This window comes from Clupea harengus, unplaced genomic scaffold, assembly GCF_900700415.2.
Source record: "Clupea harengus unplaced genomic scaffold, Ch_v2.0.2, whole genome shotgun sequence".
Lineage (NCBI taxonomy): Eukaryota > Metazoa > Chordata > Actinopteri > Clupeiformes > Clupeidae > Clupea > Clupea harengus.
In genome coordinates, this window is record NW_024880320.1 from 4,915 (window position 1) to 23,842 (window position 18,928).

The window sequence follows — 18,928 nt, forward strand, 5'->3', positions numbered from 1 at the left end:
GGCCATTCCTGCTACGGAGATTAAGAGGGAATCTGAGGCGATATTAAGGACAACACAGTGCCATGGAATAAAGAGGACTGTACAACACGCCAATGTTGTATATCATAAGTAGAAGTGAGCACTGTGCTCTTAACACAGACTTATAAAAGAACAGGCTTACCAGAACACTCAACATTGAAGAATTGTGTAGATTGAATGGTAACACTGAGAAGCAATGGCATCGCACAGCTAAGAATCATATGGTTTCACTCGAAACTGTTGTAAGTAAAGGTATGGAATGGAAGGTATGGAAACTTCTGTGAACATTTCACCTTTTCTTGTTGAAGTGACAGGGACTCCCTTACTGGGAATGTATGATGTAATAATACGTCACTGAATTCAAATTACTTTACATTTGTTACTTATTATGGAACCATATATTTACGAGATTTATGTTGAGCTCTCACGAATGTCAACCAAATCAGTTTAAAAGAATAATCAGCTGAGCTCTCTCGTGGTTAACAACGTCGCCTGATTTGATCTCCTCCCACAGACTGAAGGGGCCAGTGATCCTCTAAAGTATGTCTTCGCATGGCTGAAAGAACTATGTAAACAGGCATTACGGAGACACTAGCTTTCTTTGCTAATGACAACCAACACGTAATCTGTAACGTTAGATAATGAGTACAGTGAACTAGCCCTGGCGTTTCTAGGCTACTTGATAACATTCGTCATAACTCTATAACAAAACAGTGAGTGTAATGAGCGGGCAGCAGTATTCCTTTCCTGACATCAACCTGGAAAGCGAGTATTTTTAAGTTGATCTTCGCTAATCATAGTTATCAATCGTGGTGAGCCTGAAGATAGCCAACATAGTCAGGTAGCTAACAAGTTTAGATGCGACCAATGGACTCAACATAATTAAGTTGGGTTTACTTTCTCAACCTAAAATAGAACCAATATAAGGTTTGTCTTTTACTGGCCAAACAGTCCTAACTATACAGAATGTACATTTAGTTCGCTAAATAATCTTGGACACCTAGCTAGCGAGCTAGCAGACTAGCAAGTACAACTAACGAGTTGTGTCACACTGAATTGCGATCCTGGAATACAAAACCACCATTTCAAGGTTTTAAAGGATACTGAAGATTGTCCGCTCCCAGGGTTCCAACATATACAGAGCCGTGACGAGTAAATATTGGTAATAAAACCAAGATAACTGTTTCCAGGCATCCCCAAGCGCCATGATTTTCGAGGAAGCCTTTCTTCTTGTGCTTCCCGACAGCCTCTTCCGAACTATTTCCTGGTGACAATGACGTTTTGTCAGGCGTCAACCAATGTAGGCTCGAACGAAGTCTCAGGTGTGTTAGGGGGTGAGGGGTGTGGCAGGGCAGGGCACTCGAATACTCGAGTACTCGAATACTCGCCGTTCATGTAGTTAAAAGGCGACTTTATGAATCACACGATAAAAACTCCTACTATACTACTAGTGTAATTAAAGGACAACACGATTTAGTATCCATGTTGATCCTGCATGAAAATATGGGTATCAGAACAAATTACACACCCAACAATGATCTCTGGCACTCAATTCAGGGATTTATAACATTTTATATCATGTTGTACACTGCACTGCAAGGACAATGTTTTAAAAAAAATGCTTCTCACTGCTAAACCTCTGAAGCCTAAATATTCCCAAACACAATAAAAAAAAGTAAAGGAAAAATCAACTTTTAACAAACCATATGCTTGGCAACTCACCTCTATTAGAGGTAGTATTTACAGACTTATGGTGGCAGCCTGTAAAAATCAGTTAATTTACTGCTTTCCTCAAACATTTTGACACAGTAATCCTTGTGTAACAAAGTTGTTCAATGTCACGATTTGATGGCAAAAGGCAAGAATTACATAATCAAACCTCAGCAAGTCAACTCTATGACCCTTGATGAAGATGTGTTCCAAATCGGCGCCTTGTGGCCCTCAACTGTGGCTAGCCAATATGTTGAAGAAATGGTAAACCTCATCCTTGTCATACACAGCCACCTCTGTGGAACACTCTGTACACAGCACTGGATGGTAGATCTCGTCCTCGGCCATCCCTCCCAAACGGCTGTCTGTGGTTCCTGGCTGGGTGACCTGAAGCTGGGTGACCTCGAGCTGGGTGACCTGAAGCTGTGTGACCTCAGGCTCGGTGACCTCAGGCTCTGTGTCCATTTGCTCGTGTCTCCGCTTGTTCCTCTGCTTCTTCTGCTTCCTCTGTGGTGCTTTGTACTTCAGAACCTCCTCTTTGTTGACAGAGCAGTTCATTACGAACATTGCTCTGTACTGCGTCCTGAATTTCTCATGTCTGTGGTCAGAACAAGAGGACATTTTTCCATCAGACTAATTTTAGAAACACCACCTTTCTAAATGATAATAACAATGATATTTGTAGTTTTAGTTTTTGGTCATTGATTCAATAACACTAAGTTATCATAACTGCTAGTGGATTGTTTCTAGTTTGCAGTGCTCTGATTGTAAATAGAATATTTCACTCAGATAAGTACATCAAGTATGTCTAAACATGAGAAGGAGAAGCACTCAAAATTTCGTTGTATAAATACAATGACAATAAAGGCTTTTCTATTCTATTCTATACATGAAACATAAGTAGTATTAATACAGCCAAACCAGCTGCAAGCTCAAGAACAGGAAATTAAACATCGAATCAATAAATGGTTCCTCATTGTTTGATTTAGCAGGTTCAGAGTAAACAAGTTCATTTAAACACTTTACTACGCCAGTCTGGTGCCTAGAAGCATATTTGTATCGTCAGCTCAAACGGTATGAAATGACAACTATTCTGCTTAGAGATCGGTCACTCATCCTCTCACCTCTGACAGTCCAGACATAGCATGGTCATGCACGAGGGGCAGTTCAGTACAGCATCGCTGGAGGGAAGACCCTGCGACCGCATCCTGTTGCTTCCAAAGTTTGCTTGATACCGGCGGTCGACTCTATACCTATAGGAGGGTGTAAATGATCAGATTAATGTTAAGTATGTGTGATTGTAGTGTGATATTATTATTATGTATGTGTGATAATTCCATATTCAGGTAGGCTAACCGTCTCCTCTTGGCATCGATCCAAGCTTGATCACGGTCATCTTCATCTGGATCATATAATAACTCATCATTTGTAGGGATGGTGCGCTGTTTTTTCTTTCTTTGAGACTTGGAGCTTCCTGCGGACCCAAATAGACTTTAGCGCATAATAGTTGTGTGGTAGAAAGGCCAGACTGTCCAAGCAGTCATGCTGCAAATGATCTAATAAATGAAAGCAACTGTAAAAACGCATACCTGCTTTACCCTCCTGATCTGAATCGGAATCAGTGTCAAAGTAGATGTTGTCATACATCTGTGGTGGTTGTGATCCAGATGGATTAGAGCCTCCACTTGTTCCTGAGGACACAACAGCTGCACAGTAAAAGTGCTGATTAGTTTTTAAAAGTTTTTGTTACATTTTTTACATCACCAAGGAAAACAGCCAACCAAGGTATATACAGAACCTTTGTGGTGCATCTACCACTGGGGCCTTCACTTTATGAGGTTCATTTCCATGTGGGGGTATTTTTACTTTTACTCACAGCAAACTCTCCATCACTTTATCACTCTCTCTCTCTCTCTCTCTCTCTCTGTCTGTCTGTCTGTCTGTCTGTCTGTGTGTGTGTGTGTGTGTGTGTGTTCTACCTTGTTCAAGAGGAGCTACCCAGTTGCCTTCGATAGACTTCATGGTGGTAGTGAGCTCTGCTTCCATCTCCTTCTCGAATTCATCATCACTGGAAGACTCGCTCTCCCCTGTAAGGTATTCCCGAAGGAGTTTCTTCTTCTGTTCTGGAGTTCCATTGAGGAGGATGTCAAGTTCATCCTCAGAGCTGGAGAGACAAGAGACAACATAGCTTCAGACAGACTCCATCGGCCTAACTCATGGTGCGTTAGCTTTCAACAAGCTAACTAGTGATACTATCAACTGACACACCACATTATCGTTTAGGTGAACGTGTACCCTTTAACTTTATTAACACTATTGCTGGGGTATTTTCGCTGGTCGCGGCATAGTATCCATCGGCCAGAATAAACGCGTATGTTGTCGTGGCCTATTTGTTTACAATCTAACCAAACAGACAGTATGCTAGCTGTCTAGCTAAGTGAATTACCTGCTAGCTCTCTCCTCGTCACTTGGCTCCTCAATTTCGTACGAGTCATAGTCTTCCTTTCGATTCATTTCGTCTGGCAAGAAATATTTTCCTCACGAATAAGTCCTCACAATTTTATTATACTCAGAACCTGTCTCCCATACTGTTAAAGTTCCTGAGTTCCAAACGTGCATGTACTTAGTCACTTCCAGGTCACCACATATGGCAAAATAAAAGTCGTTCTATTAAGAAGGAAAATATTGAAAAAGTGAAATGCTTTAATTTTAGTAGTGAAATCCCTAATGCATGAACGTTTCCCACAATGGACTAAGGTACGTTTAACCGTTTTTTTGGGGGGGGGGGGATTGACACACAACATAACGGGTCGGTTTTTTTTGTTTGTTTGATTGTTTTTGGGGAATTGTGGGTGGGCCTTCAGCACCCTTTTGCCTCTGATTGTGTATCTCAATTATGTTTCGCTGTAGTCTTCAATCTAAAGGTTCTACCTCTTTGCCTTTAGATATAAAAACATGAAATATACACTCACAAAATACTCACCTAAACTTTCCAGTTGATTAGGTACACCTAGCGAAAACGAATGCAGTATAATACAACAGTTCTGCAATAAATCACCCTTTATGATTGTAATAATGTTCAGTTGACGTTGAAACAGTTTAGAAACAGATGTGGCGATTCAACTGTATGATCAATTTGGAAGATGTAGTTGGTGGTGCTGTTCTGTTATTTAGCATAGCTTCATTGATTGAAATGGGGTGGTCAAAACAATAGAAACACATGACAGTACAAGGCAAGGCAATCAACAACACCACAAACGACAGCCTCCAAAATGAACACACAACTCAATCAACAGCTCTCGAAATTAGTTTAAACAAATTCCTTTAAACCTTCATGAAGCTAAAATGTATTGCTGGTGAATTGGGCTGCATTAGTTTTAGCTGAACTGCAACTGTCAACTGAGTGTATATAGATAGACAGACAGACAGACATAGCCTTTGATAATTGATGATTGTAATTTAATATATATTTAATATATCATCACATTACTAATATATACTTAATATATCATTACTGAGAGGTGCCTGTAGCGAAGGGAAAGCGTAGTCACCCCACCCAGACTCGAACCCGGGTCTTGGCACTCTGAGATTCTTTTGAATGAAGAGTGCATTACAAATAAAATAAATTATTATTATTATTGTCTATAGGGTGCCAAACATGCACTCTGACAGCCACGCCAAAGAGCCAGGCTGCTTGGCATGGCAGTCAGAGCACATACTCATCTGAAGTGACGATCACATCGTCACAGTGCCCCACATGATTTTGTTGTATGACCTACAATGACAATAAAAAAGTTTTTTTTTTTCAAATGAATGCACTGTCGTTAGTGCATTGTGGAAATCCTTGAATTTACCTAAAAATCCTGGAGGGACTGTCATGTGGGAAAGGCTGGCTGGAGGGACTGTCATGTGGGAAAGGCTGGCTGGAGGGACTGTCATAGCACCCATGGTTTTAGCCTCCTTGCGAGAGTGCCTGCCTGCCTTCCCATGCCCGAGGTTGCAAGTTCGAGTCCGGTGTGGGACTGTGGTTGTGTACTGTACGGTGCTGTGACCCGGATATTTTGACTAAGCATGATTTAAACACAAAAGCAGTGAGTTGAGTTTTGTCCTCATTTGGCTGTATCTGAGACAGAACAGCCCCAAGACCACTAATGGATGCGTCGACAGACAAGAAGAAAGTTGTACTGAAATCTGGGTGGGCTAAAGGTACACTATTCACCAGTGCGATTCTGAAAACCGCCCCTGTACACTCAAGGGACCAGTCCTGAGGACAGTGTCCTCTTCTTCACAGGCCTAATCATGCCCTTACGTTTGAGTGGTCGCTCAGAAACACTTGTATGCGCAACAAGTGGCCTTGTGAGTATGGAACCGTTTTCAATCTTATTCTGGTAGTAAACCATCATACCAAGAAAGGAGCGGATCTAACTCACAGGCGGTGTGAGTCCATAGTGGAGAAAAATAAATGACCATCTGCTTGGTGGTGAAGTGGGAGGGCATCTTTAACAGTGCGCACATCTAAAGCCATCTAAAGTCGGTAAATATACACACTAGCACTAATGGAGAAGCGTAGTCACTGCTCGATTTCATGATGATTTCCTTCTCCTCCATCTCATCCAGAGTCTCTTTCAACGTCTGATGAGTCGAAGATAACCTGCAGTACGGCAGCTGGAAGGGACGGTCATCTGTCAACCTCATCCTGTGGCAAAACTCACGTGCCCCACCACAGTCAAGATGATGCTAGAAAAAGACGCTCTCATGTTCCTTTATCAGCTAATGTATCCCTCCAGTGGGAAGAGACTTGACAGTTGTCAGTGGGTATAGCACCCAGATCATAACTCTGCAGCGTACAGTCACCTTTCCCTACACTGCTGCCAGAATCACAAAATCATCTCTCTTAGGCGGTAAGCTATTCCACACGAGGCTCAGTCATAGGCTGGACTCTTCAGTCTCAGTGCGCCCACTTTATCTGCGATGGATTCACCTTTCCATCTCTCCTAATTTATGCCAAGCCTACTCATGAAGTACTCACACCCCCACGACAATAGCCTATCAGACAACACTTCATCATCACTTAAGTGGAACATGGGATACATCACTACAATGTTGAATAATTGGAGCAACACAATCCAACACAAATTTTCAGTTTTTTCTAATTTTCTGATTGAAAAAAATTGGGAAAAAAGGTTCAGTACCCAAAAATGAAATGTCAATACTGAAATAAATGAAACCTTTTATATTGGATATTTGGCTTCAATTTTCTGTTTTTCTAAATGTTAGTTTGTGATAAGAAAATGTAACTGATGAGTGTTACACAGGCCCATTAGGCACCATAATTCTTGAGCTATTCAGTTATTTTATGTAGTTTTACCGAGGTTGAAATCTTTGAAAATTACCCTAGTAGACCGGTCTGCTGTCACCATTCATTTCTGCGAAAAGTGAATAACACAAAGAGGGAGAGGGGTAAAAAAAACATGTTTTCTGATATCTGGGCATTCTGAAGTAAACACTATCAATTGTTGTTATTTCTTTATTGTTACGGTTTGTATATCAGCATTCCTCCATTTCATTTAATGGAAGCTTTGGTCACAGAGTGTGAAAAAACACATTCATATACAGTGCACTTTTAAAAAGATTGGGGGGAGAGGGGGGGCAACAGAACAAATGTATCCATTTATGATTTTTTTTAAAACAATATGTGATCGGGTTAAATCTACATTTTAAGGCAAACATAATAATGCAGTACTACTATGGAATGAAAATAAACAGAAGAAATACGCTTTATATGAAATTTTACTTAAGAGATGAAAAATTTATCAAAACTATTAGTTTGATTATGATGATCATGAACCGTACAGTGAAAACTAATACAACATATACAAGGCTTTTAGTGACAATACACTTTTAATAATAGTAACAATCAGCTCAACTTTTTCTTTTTTTCTTTCATTCTTTCTTACAAGGTACATGAGCAGCATCACAGAGAGGATTACCAAAATCAACTGCTTTGAGGATTACACTAAGCAAACATAAAAATAAAAATGGACAAAAAAATTACGAAAAAATGAAGGTGATATTGACAGAGCCAACCCCATGAAGAAGTGACACTTTATAACAACTTTAAAAACAGACGTGATTAGACTTTTTTTTCCTTCCTTGATAGGTTCTTGTGCTGTGCGGGCAAGTGGAGACTTCTCACCGAGGGCCTCCGCACTTTTAATCGAGGGAATATGTGGAGGGATTATGGTGTCTCTGGTAGTGGTGACATCCTTCCGAGAAGAAGTGCCCTCCCCTTATAAGATATTCTCTCTCTCTCTCTCTTTCTCTCTCTCCCCCCTCCATCTTCTGAAGGGAAGAGGAAGCCAAAAGCGGGGAGGATGCCTGCACCATTAAACAACCAGTCCAGTCTTTTAAGTATCTCCTTTTAGGACCCCGAGACAGCTTTGCAACAGTTGAAGATTACCCTGTAGATAGGGTGGGGGCATAGGGAGGGAGAGAGAGAGAGAGAGAGAGAGAGAGAGAAAGCAAATCACTGAAATGGCTTATGGAGAACAAAGTCATCCGAGTTCTGGTCTGGGGAGCAGCGGTACAGTTACCTTAGCGTGTTTCAGCTCCAGCTCAGCCAGTTCCACCAGGTTCTTCCGGAAGGCTGCTACTCGTCTTGTCTTGAAATCTATCAATTCTGAATTTTAAAAGGCAAACACACTTTGTGTAAATTTTCCCTGTAACACTCATCAGGAACACAGAAGTCCTCTGTGCTTGCCAACATTGCATTTTGGTGTGCAGAGGGAAAAATCGTACCTTGTTTGGCTGACTCGGAAATTTTCTCAAATTTCTGACAGCTCAACTGCTGGCTGGTTTCTGCTTGTAGGACATCTTTGTTCTTAGCCCTTGCTTTGTCCAGAGCTTTGTTTGCATTCTCGTAATCAACGAGTGACCTTCCCCGTCTGTACAAAAGGTCCTTTAAGAAAAGATATGCATCTCGTCATTAAACTAACTGACAGCGTAGCAGGTTATTCAACAACGTCTTCAAACTAGGGCTGTCAATCGATAAAAAAAAATGAACGAATTAATCGCACATTTTAAAATTAATTAATCGCAATTTTTTTTATTTTTTTTTTAAGTTGCGTTAACTGCGTTAAAATATTTTATCGCGTTAAATCGCGGCCGCATTAATCGCATAGATTAACGCTGACAGCCCTACTTCAAAGACATCGGTGGTCCCACCCATAACGGATGAGATATCGCCCGTGGCAAACATGGCAGTTCTGACTTGAAATTATTATCTTTGTAATTACTTTCATCTAAAAGAAAATGACATTTAACCTTTGCAGCTTGCGACTCCCTGAGGTAGTACTTCAACAGGTCAGCGAGTTTCAGGTCCTCATCGGCTGCTACACGCGCCTCAATTTTCTGCATTTGAAGGAGAAAGAAGAAATAAGACTCTAAACTAAACATGAAAGGCAAAGTGACCACCTACTCTTCTCCAGCTGACAGTTCTTTCCATGTGTTCATCACAAACTTTTATTGTAACAAGCACTAACTCATTTAACAGTAACAGAATTAATTCAGCTTAACTGAATACAATTTTAGACAGGATTTAAGAAAATAATGACTTTTTTACAGTATAAAAATTAAATGGTTTACCCGTGTTTTCTCAAAGAGCTCTGACACCTTCAGGAAGAATCTACAAATCAGACAACAAACAGACACATACTTTGTTAAAAAAAAAAAGCAAGAACACGGAAGTCATTTGATCAGGAACAGGAACTACTTTACAAGATAAACGCACTTGCACATATCTGTTGAATCCTGGGTCCCGAGGCTGTACATTGCGGAGGCAATTCTGTTGATGTCGTCTGCAGCGCCTGAAAAGAAGGCAGAGCTGTGACCAAACGCTTCGACACAGACACTAAGAAAACCCAACGTACATCCATCTTACATCCAAAGCCAGCCTTATCGCATGCACAGATGCACCCGCTTCCTCATCCAGCCAACCCAGTCAGTGTACAGATGCTGTTCATTTGACTCCATCCATCCGCAGGATCTTTTGGGTTAATGCATCCCATTTTTGTTGCTGCTTTTAGAGGCAAGTATCATGTTTTATTGTTGTGGAAATCCATAGCCATGGACAAATGTTTAAGACCACACCTGAGAAAATATACCGTTTTCTCGGAACGCAGTGATTGCATCAGAAATGAAATTGACTGCATGAGATTGCGTCAATCTTACGTCGGCGTATTGTAGTCAGCTTTCAATTGACCAGCATGTCATTATGCCATGTTTTGCCTTTTCTAAAAACACACAAAAATGGGTAGAAGAAAAGTGTCACTCGCAGATGCTCAGACCGCTTTCTGTCTGAATTTCACAACTGCATTGCTAATGGCTTGTTCAGAATATCCTTTCTGGTGAAGAACCACAATTTGTGCCCTCTGGACTTCTGTGAGTGATGCTTTTAAACCCATATCCGTGGGTTTTTAGAAAAGGCAAAACACAGATAAACGGGGCATAATGACATATTTACGGCATGATAGTCAATTGAAGTGACTACAATAGGCCGACGTAAGGATGACGCAATCGCATGGAATCAATTTCATTTCTGATTCAATCTCTGCGTTTGGAGAAAAAAAGTACAATTTCTCAGGAATAGTCTTGAACTTTTGTCCACAACTGCATTAAACAAGACGATCATTGGCCAAGACCATGGATATGGCCTATGCGAAAATGACAGTTGACTGCACAGACAGCTTTTGGTTGGACACTATGCTGTGTGTTGGCAATAACAGCAGGATCTTGTCAACAGAGTTTATAGGCCCCTGCTTGAGGTGGTGGTTCAATAAATAATGAGAATTTCTTACCACTGAACAACTGGACAGTCAACCATCACATTCACTACACTCATACAAGCAGCCAGCCTTCAACAATGCCTCAGACACGACCAGGCAACGCTCTCTCTTCTCAGACAATGGGACTGGCAAGAACAGATTCAACTTACCCATTTCCACATCAGTCAGCAAATTAACATGAAGAAAAGAGTAGACATAAAATACTGTGCACAGAGGTGGACAGTAAAAGTACACTTGCTTCCACCAACAGTAAAACATGATACGTTTCAGCCTGGAAGAGACCCGATTGGTTCTTGACCCATTTTTATATTAATTCCCCAACCGAGACCAATGCAAAATGACTTGAATTCGAGTGTTAGCATCCGTGTGCTTACCTAAAGCCTGCCAATGAGAGGTTGGAGAGAGGAGACTTACTTTTATGAGATCTGATCATTCTATCTGATTTCACAGACGCGTCTTTGACCCGGTTATGATATTCTATAAGGAATGTCTTCTCATGCTCAAAGAAGTCATCGACGTCCTGCAAGACAGAGTGGAGGCCTTCAAATAAAACACCACAACTTCATAAACACAAGGGTACGATACGTGTTTTTATGCAAGACAGAGTGGAGGCCTTCAAATAAAACACCACAACTTCATAAACACAAGGGTACGATAAGTGTTTTTATTGACATTTAACTACTTGCTGACACAAAAAAAAAAGTGTTTCACCTCCTGTTTTCACCTAACTCTGTAGCCCTTTCCTCCACCCCTCCCCCACACTCTTCAACTGAACTCTCCACTCCTCCACAGCTTGCCTCAGTGAATCACATGATGGTCACATGGCGGTGGTGAACCTCGCACGGAGGCACTAGCTCCACCCCGGCCTGGCCTCTGCACTTCGGGCACTCACCTTCACTCCGGCCACCAGCACGCCGTCTGCCGACTTCACCACATTCTTGAAGAAGTCCTCCAGCTTCTCCTTCTTGTTCTTGCCTCGTACGCTCAGCTGGGGAAAAGCAAGCGGATGGAGGGAGTGAGTGAGCGCCGATCACTTGCAGGATCCAAGTCGAGAGACATCAAATGTCATGTCATGTCAAATGTTATCTGACACTTCAATTCAAGTGGGGGTTGGGATTGCACTTCAAGGGAGACTTCTTCCCCTATACACAATTTAGGACATAGTAAGAATGGAAGAAAGCGCCATCGCTTCACTTACATCTTGGTTGTACTCTAAAAACACGTGGAAATTCAGGTCTTTGCGCAGGACAGGATGGGCAGCCACACGACACAGAAACACCTCGTGCATCGCCACAGTCTTCTTGAAAATGGCCAGGTATTCACTGGGACAGAGACTCGACAGATCACTCTAACTCCAACAGCAATAAAGCAAACATACAAAGACTAAAACCATGAAAGTGCACAACAACAATAACAACAACAACAACAACAACAAGAAAACAACACACTCACGCCTCCAGCTCCTGCTTCATTTTGGTAAATTCCTCCTTCGTCATGGAGCCCTCTCCTTCGCCCAGCTTCTGCAGCTTCTCGCGGGACGCGTCAAAGTCTGGTCGTGGTGGAGCTGGCGGGATCTGACAGTGACACATAAAGGAGTTCACTCATTTTACGGAAGTCTGGGTTGTTCCATGTAGGTGACCACTAGCTGTCAGAGGTCGATGCAGATTTACGCTAGCTGTGTGAGATCTATGCCATTTCCAAAACACATCACGAAATGGGCTGCAAGTGCCCCACTCTGGCTGGCTTAAAACACCCCCAAATGAGACGTCATAAATCTCACAGTAACGCAGAGGAACATTTGATATACAACTCGTGTGTGTGTGTGTGTGAGTGTGAGTGTGAGTGTGAGTGTGAGTGTGAGTGTGTGCACCCTTCTAGTCAACATCCAAATCAGGCTGCCTGAGTTCCTTTTGTGTCTAGTTTGAAATTCAAAATGAGGAAGCCCCAGCCATCTAACCTCCTAATGCTGCTCTGTCTCTTCTCCAGTCCCAGCTATAAAAAACAATTATAAAATGGCTGGACTTCAGCCAGAGAAGACATTGTCCAAAATACACTGTGGCATCCTTAAGTCCCCACAGAGAGCTCTTTAATCAAAAGATGACGTCTTCTCCCCCTGCTCTGGCTTTCTCTGCAAGCACAAAGTGACTACAGAGGAAAACAGTATGTGTGAGTGTGCTGAATATATATATATATATACACATATATATATACATACATACATAGACACACACAAACAGAAATAACCAAGCAATCTAGGACATTTATGAAACTTCTCATATAGTACCAAGTGTGTCAAAGATGCAGTTAATCATCACTTCATTATGAATCATCACTGTTTCGACATCATTTCCTGTCCGGTGGTTCTTTGGACCTTCTACCTTTGCATACAGATCAGAAGGCAGGGTTAAGAGAATAGCTCTCCAACTCCTGTGAATCAGGCAGGGTTAAGAGAATAGCTATCCAACTCCTGTGAATCAGGCAGGGTTAAGAGAATAGCTATCCAACTCCTGTGAATCAGGCAGGGTTAAGAGAATAGCTATCCAACTCCTGTGAATCAGCCAATGACACCTTGCATTTCTCTGACTTGGGTGACATCCTGACAGACACTTTCCCATAAACATAAGGCACTCGGCAGCCTCTTTTCGAAACCCGTGTCTAACATAAAGCATTTTCCTTGGTAATCAGGAAATTGCATTACACGCAAAATTGCTGACAACCGGTGAGGATATCCACTCAGCGAGGCACCTCCTCTTTTAACTCTTTACATACCACTGGTAAGTTAGTAACACTTTGGTCTGTTCGGACCTCTTAGTACATTACTATAGAGATGAGTACAAATCTAGAGCAGCTACATTTAATATTGCCATCATTACAACCAGCCATTAGGTAACCAACCTGTAGTAGAGACTGAATAAAGCAATTACACTAGTTATTATAATTACACTAACTGTACCTTGCTCTTACAAGTAAGCCAACAAACCTAACCTTACAATCCATACATATGGCAACAGCAGTGCAGACATACAGCACAGTCTCAATCCAGTTTCAACCACAGTGTCGCATTTACCTGTTTGCATAAGAAGACAGTGTTACCTTGGTGGAGGTAAGGGAGCACTGGAAACAAAGTGATACAAAGCCAACTCAATACTCACAATGTACCCCGCATACTCCTCATTCTCCACAAAGGAGTCGTGGAGCCAGATAAATTCTTCGTGCTGGCGTACAACAGAAAACTCATTCTGTTTGAAGTTGGGGAGAGTCGTCTGGGAGGGAAGAAATGGATCAAACATTAACTCTAAATCATATTGACTTTTATTGTACAAAAAAGTCTAAGCAGAACATTAAACCCATTAAAACCAGAACATGACCTACACGCATCACTCTAAGTAGGTTAAGGATGAGCGCTATTGATGAGCGAAATTGCCAACATACAATTATAAGTAGTAAAGCATTTCACTTTCAGTCTAAAATCTTGCAATCCTAAGAGACCTATTGACAGGGGTAAGTGAGACTACTCATTAATTATTAAATAGTGGTTTAAAGCTGCTAATAGCCTTCAGTAATGAGCCATTTTGGATCAATGCAACGGTCAGCTGGAAGACGAAAACAAAACAAACACAGAAAATGTGTGGTGATCTACAACTGCAAATGACAACATCAAGGCTCTCACACGTGATTTATGCTTTACTCTTTGTGAAAAAACATCATATTTGAGAGGAAACGCAGTCTCCTCAGACTTCACAGATAGGGCTCCAACATACCTTTGTATGAACGGTAAACTTGACCTTATCACGCTCACTAAGTGCATCTGAAATATCCACTTGTAAAGTTGCATCAGTTTGGAGATCCACGTTGACTGCCCTTGGCTAAAGTGAGATCAAATAAGGAACAAGAGTTTATATACAAACATACCAAACAATGAGTGGTTTAGAGTAGAACCCTCAGCATGAGTCTGTGCAGGCCTGTTACACTGATCAGATGAATGTCATCTCGAACTGAGATAGAATTGTGTATAAACACATTACTAGTGGTTTTCTAATGTGAAACAAAATTGCGCCAGTCCAAACAACAGCTGATTACTTTATACCTGGGCTCAACATGCAGCGTTTCGATGCCAAACAGGACTACCTTGAGTGGTAAACAGAAGGTGTTTGATTACGACGCACCGTTGGGAAGGGCACACTACCTTGATTTGTCGTGTCAGGCTAAGGTTTTTATGAATATAACAAAAACCCATGAGCAAATCCAAAAGAACTCTATAACATCAGAAAGGTCAATGTTTGAAATGTCTGTAATGGTGATTGAAGCAGTGCTTCGCCATTGTAGGCACTCGTAAAGACAGAAACTGTTTGTCTCGCTAGCCTATAGTTAGCAACACGGTAAACTTACATTGACATAATTTCACGACAAACCAGGCACGCGTGACCTTTATTCTCTCTATTAAATGCTGTCAAAACCATCATTGCTGTCAGACACATGCTCCTTTTCATTCAACTGGTAAATAATGGGCTGATTAGCTAGCTAGCCAAGTTACATGTTGGCATTCCGTGCAGAATCCCGCTAGCAGATAGCACCAGCCACAGTAGGAAGTCAACTGACACTGCAAGCAACACTGAGCCAGGAAAGCTAGCTAGCTAGCGTGAGTTACAATAGCGATTTCACACACCTAGCAGTCATCGCACCTGAACATATTATGGATTGTATTTGACAACTGATTTTAGAACACGCCACTTTAAAAATATGGACGAGTTTAATATAACGGAAAAGTAAGGAATCAAAGAAAAAAACTTACACCCCTGTCCTCTTCAGAGAGGAAATCGGGACCGTCGTCCAGCCCTTCTTGCTGCCAAAATACAGTCAAAATGCACAGTATTTATTGTCTGATCATCATCAACATGACTGGTGTCTTCGCTACTCGACAGAAAGCATTTGCACGTTTAAAATCTTAACCAGGGCATGCAGTAATTGTGGATAAACCTACCATCATGGCTGCTGCGGGTGGAGTACGAATCTGGCGAAGTCGTGTGACGTGCGGCAGCAGGATTTGAAGGAGGAGCCTTCGATGCCTGGTAGGAAACACTGGACAGTGTGAAGGTAGCCTGGTACATGCAAGCCGAATCAAGGTAAACAGGCCTAACCTGTATTGAGATGTAGTGTTATAACAGCTGTTGGCCTATTGGATTACAGCCCTAGGTCTACTGTTTGCATGTATACATATATCTGATAGCCCTGCTTCTGTGCTGGAACTGAGGCATTAGGCACCTGCTACGAATACGGATTTCCGTACCAATAGTTTTAATATTATCGGTCCGGAATGGTTTTTCCGTGCCAATAGTGTCTATTGTTGCCACTGTCGAATTTTCCGTAGATTACTTTCCGTATGGTTTATTCCCATTCCGTAGAATTAGGGAGCATGGTGTTTGTCAGTGGACAGGGATATAAGAACGGTTAACTCTCCCGCTGTGATGAATCCTAGTGCGGCACTGCCCGGTGGGGGCACCTCCGGTCGCTAGGGCTATCTCCGGGGCGCGCCTCACAGGCCCAATGGCCCTCTGTCGGCGCGCCCCCATAATGCTCTGTTCAAGACCACGGTAAAACGTGCGTTCCCCTGATAAACTCAGAAAACAATAGACGCCCCACAGCAACATCTGTCGTGGCCTCAACACCTGCATGGCCTCTGAAGTACGTTAACCTTACATTCGTATTTTTGTTGGTTTGAATCATATTAATAGCAAATCATGTTTATATCAATCAAGCTCGATTGGAATTGTAGAGCCAATATCAATTAGGTTATCCTAATGTCTTTGAAAAAAAACTGTTATGCTGGCAACTTCACTACACAACATTAAGAATGCAAACATATAACATAAAATAGTAAATTACTTGTTAAAAGTAATTAAACAGCATTTGTAATGAAACCAAACTTTGGCACATATTGTAGACAGAGTTGGGGAGAAGTCCCATACTTGGCTTTAATGATTACGCTAATGACTTTGGATCAATTCCACACATCTGTTGTGGAAGGCAGTCAGCTACTTTTACGTCCCTGAAAAGATTTCAGTGTTACACAGAGCATATTTTGAGGATAGTCAGTTATCACTTACATATTCTGCACTATCACTTTGCTCTTTGCACTTTCCAAACACACACACACACACAAGCACAAGATCACTATCTTGCACTACCCATCCTCACAAGCACAAGAACATTATATTTTTTTTTGCACTATCCACACCAGCAGCACAAGATCACTTTCCTCCTGGACACCGACACTGTCGAAATCATTGCACTCTGTACAATAGGGTCCTGTATCTGGAAACACTCTGTGTGAATATGTTCTCCCTATGTGTATGTATATGTGATTTATGTATGTATGTCGGTGAGGTGTATAAGTGTATATGTATATATAAGCTACTAGATGACCTACATTTCCCTCGGGATTAATAAAGTATCCATCTATCTATCCTCTATCCTTTAACACAAGTAACTACACCACATCCTGGAAGTGTTTGGAGATTGGTATCATGGCTGGATGCACAATTTCACCGTTGGTTTTCACCATGGCAATGGAGGTAATTATAAGGGCATCTAAATGGGCTGTTGGTGGTGAAAGGCTGCAAGACAGCACCTGGTTACCTCCCATCCGAGCTTATATGGATGACATTATGTCACTGACAACAACTGCTCCATGTACCCATCGGCTGTTAGCCAAGTTGAATGACAGCCTGAAATGGATGAAAGGGAAACCTGTAGAAGTGAAAATGTAGAAGTGTTTCTATCAGTAAGTGAGAACTGGTGGAAGAGAGGTTTTATATTGATGGTGAGGTGAGGTGATTCCTTCTTTTGTAGGAAAAACTGTAAAGAGTGGCTGAGGACAAGAGCTTAGAGAATTCATTGTTAAGGCTATCAGGACTATCAAGAAGACCTTCCTGCCTGGTAAACTGAAATTGTGGTGGTGGCAGTTTTGGCTTCTGCTGCATAAAGTGGCCTATTATGTATGAAGTTACTTTCCATCCAAGCTTATATGGATGACATTATGTCACTGACAACAACTGCTCCATGTACCCATCGGCTGTTAGCCAAGTTGAAAAACAGTCTAAAATGGGCAAGGATGACTGGTGGAAACATGTGGAAAAGAGGTTTTCATATTGATGGTGAGGTAATTCCTTCTATTGTAAAAAAAAACCTGTGAAGAGTTTAGGCAGGTGGTACAATTCCAGATTGAGTGGCCGAGGACAGGTTTCAGAGCTTAGAGAATTCCTTGTTGAGGCTATCAGCACTATTGATAAGACAAGACTGAAATGGTGGTGCTTGCAGGCTTTTGTCACGCGTAAGGTGGCCTTTGACTGTGTATGAAGTTGCTATTTCAGAGGTGGAGAAATTTGATGAAGTCATCAGGCAGTTAGGACATGGCTTGGGGTGCCACACGTTGTCTAAGTACTGTAGCGTTGTATGGAAAACCACACACAAGACTAGTGGAGATAGGTGCTAGAGGCTTTTTAGCTAAATCAACCACAACACTTCTGTTGAGTTTTGGTTTTCGAGGACAGTCACTCAAAGGAACTTTTAAAGGAGTTGTCTGAGGCTACTGATGCCAGAAACTACTGTGTCGTGGCCCTAATTTAACGAAACCCTTGACGGAAGGTGCCTGCTTGGAAACCTGCAGCCCACAAAGGCAACTTGATGTTGTTGTATCCTGCTGCTCAAGTCTAATGGTTGGGTAGTATTGTTGTTGTGTTTAGAACTTGTGACCTACAGACAGCACCAATCATATCATTTAGTTTACCGCTCAAAAACACATTTAAGTGTGCAGTTTTTCATATCATATCAGTATTGATGTGTTTCATCACAGTTCAGTCATGTAATTTAGTTTAAAGCTTACATTTTAGGGTGCACTTACACTTTAAAGCCAGATGTGCAAGTTCCTGGTCTAACTTAAGCAACTTAGGCCTAATGAACATATCTACTGAGCTCCTTAATGACATTTTATCATCAAGCTCAGTGGACTTACTTTGACCTTTTTTTCCCCAGACTGCACAAGTGATCCTTTTTTCGCCCAGCACATGCAAAGTCTGTCTGCGATATAATTGAATTTTGGTGATGTTGACTGCAACACAATACCTCTTTGTATCTTTGACAGCACTAGATACATGGTTATAGTTATAGTATTAAGCAGACACTTTTGTCCACTTACAAAAAAAAGCTTAGGAAACAGATGAAATAAAAACAAAAAAGGCAGTAATAGAAATAAGCACAATGAAAAATAATTGAAGAAACAATATTACGTACCAATTATTATTCATATAATTATTATTCTTATTAATGATAATAATAATAATAATAATAATAACAACAAT

General features: G+C 41.5%; 2 protein-coding genes across 3 annotated transcripts; both read right to left on the reverse strand.

Moving 5' to 3' along the window:
* Positions 1-1,570: 1,570 nt before the first annotated feature.
* On the reverse strand, positions 1,571-4,386 carry LOC122131871 (e2f-associated phosphoprotein). The gene is made up of 6 exons (XM_042706584.1): positions 4,175-4,386; positions 3,708-3,892; positions 3,318-3,434; positions 3,085-3,202; positions 2,853-2,981; positions 1,571-2,326 (listed from the first exon to the last, which is right to left on the reverse strand). Exons 1-6 carry the CDS (start codon positions 4,240-4,242, stop codon positions 1,960-1,962), a joined length of 984 nt encoding a protein of 327 aa, XP_042562518.1. The 5' UTR covers positions 4,243-4,386; the 3' UTR covers positions 1,571-1,959.
* A 2,855-nt stretch (positions 4,387-7,241) lies between these two features.
* Positions 7,242-15,693, reverse strand: snx6 (sorting nexin 6). 2 transcript variants are annotated; one of them, XM_042706583.1, is made up of 14 exons: positions 15,553-15,693; positions 15,364-15,414; positions 14,333-14,437; positions 13,724-13,834; positions 12,024-12,145; positions 11,770-11,893; positions 11,464-11,559; positions 10,986-11,091; positions 9,518-9,584; positions 9,373-9,412; positions 9,052-9,138; positions 8,527-8,686; positions 8,322-8,407; positions 7,242-8,189 (listed from the first exon to the last, which is right to left on the reverse strand). In XM_042706583.1, the coding sequence occupies exons 1-14, from the start codon at positions 15,556-15,558 to the stop codon at positions 8,136-8,138; spliced, it is 1,215 nt and encodes a 404-aa protein (XP_042562517.1). In that variant the 5' UTR covers positions 15,559-15,693; the 3' UTR covers positions 7,242-8,135. The 2 variants fall into 2 exon arrangements, with proteins under 2 accessions (XP_042562517.1, XP_042562516.1); XM_042706582.1 differs by having other exon boundaries at positions 9,518-9,593; positions 15,553-15,692.
* Positions 15,694-18,928: the final 3,235 nt, after the last annotated feature.

Excerpts from the sequence above, each read along its gene's own strand:
- LOC122131871 (XM_042706584.1), bottom strand. The coding sequence starts at position 4,242 with ATGAATCGAAAGGAAGACTATGACTCGTACGAAATTGAGGAGCCAAGT. Across the intron at positions 3,893-4,174 it reads GACGAGGAGAGAGCTAGCAG|CTCTGAGGATGAACTTGACA; the intron begins GTAATTCACTTA and ends TTGTCTCTCCAG. Across the intron at positions 2,982-3,084 it reads ATCGATGCCAAGAGGAGACG|GTATAGAGTCGACCGCCGGT; the intron begins GTTAGCCTACCT and ends ACCCTCCTATAG.
- snx6 (XM_042706582.1), bottom strand. Across the intron at positions 11,092-11,463 it reads TGCTGGTGGCCGGAGTGAAG|GACGTCGATGACTTCTTTGA; the intron begins GTGAGTGCCCGA and ends TCTGTCTTGCAG. Across the intron at positions 9,139-9,372 it reads AGCTCTTTGAGAAAACACGG|AAAATTGAGGCGCGTGTAGC; the intron begins GTAAACCATTTA and ends CTTCAAATGCAG.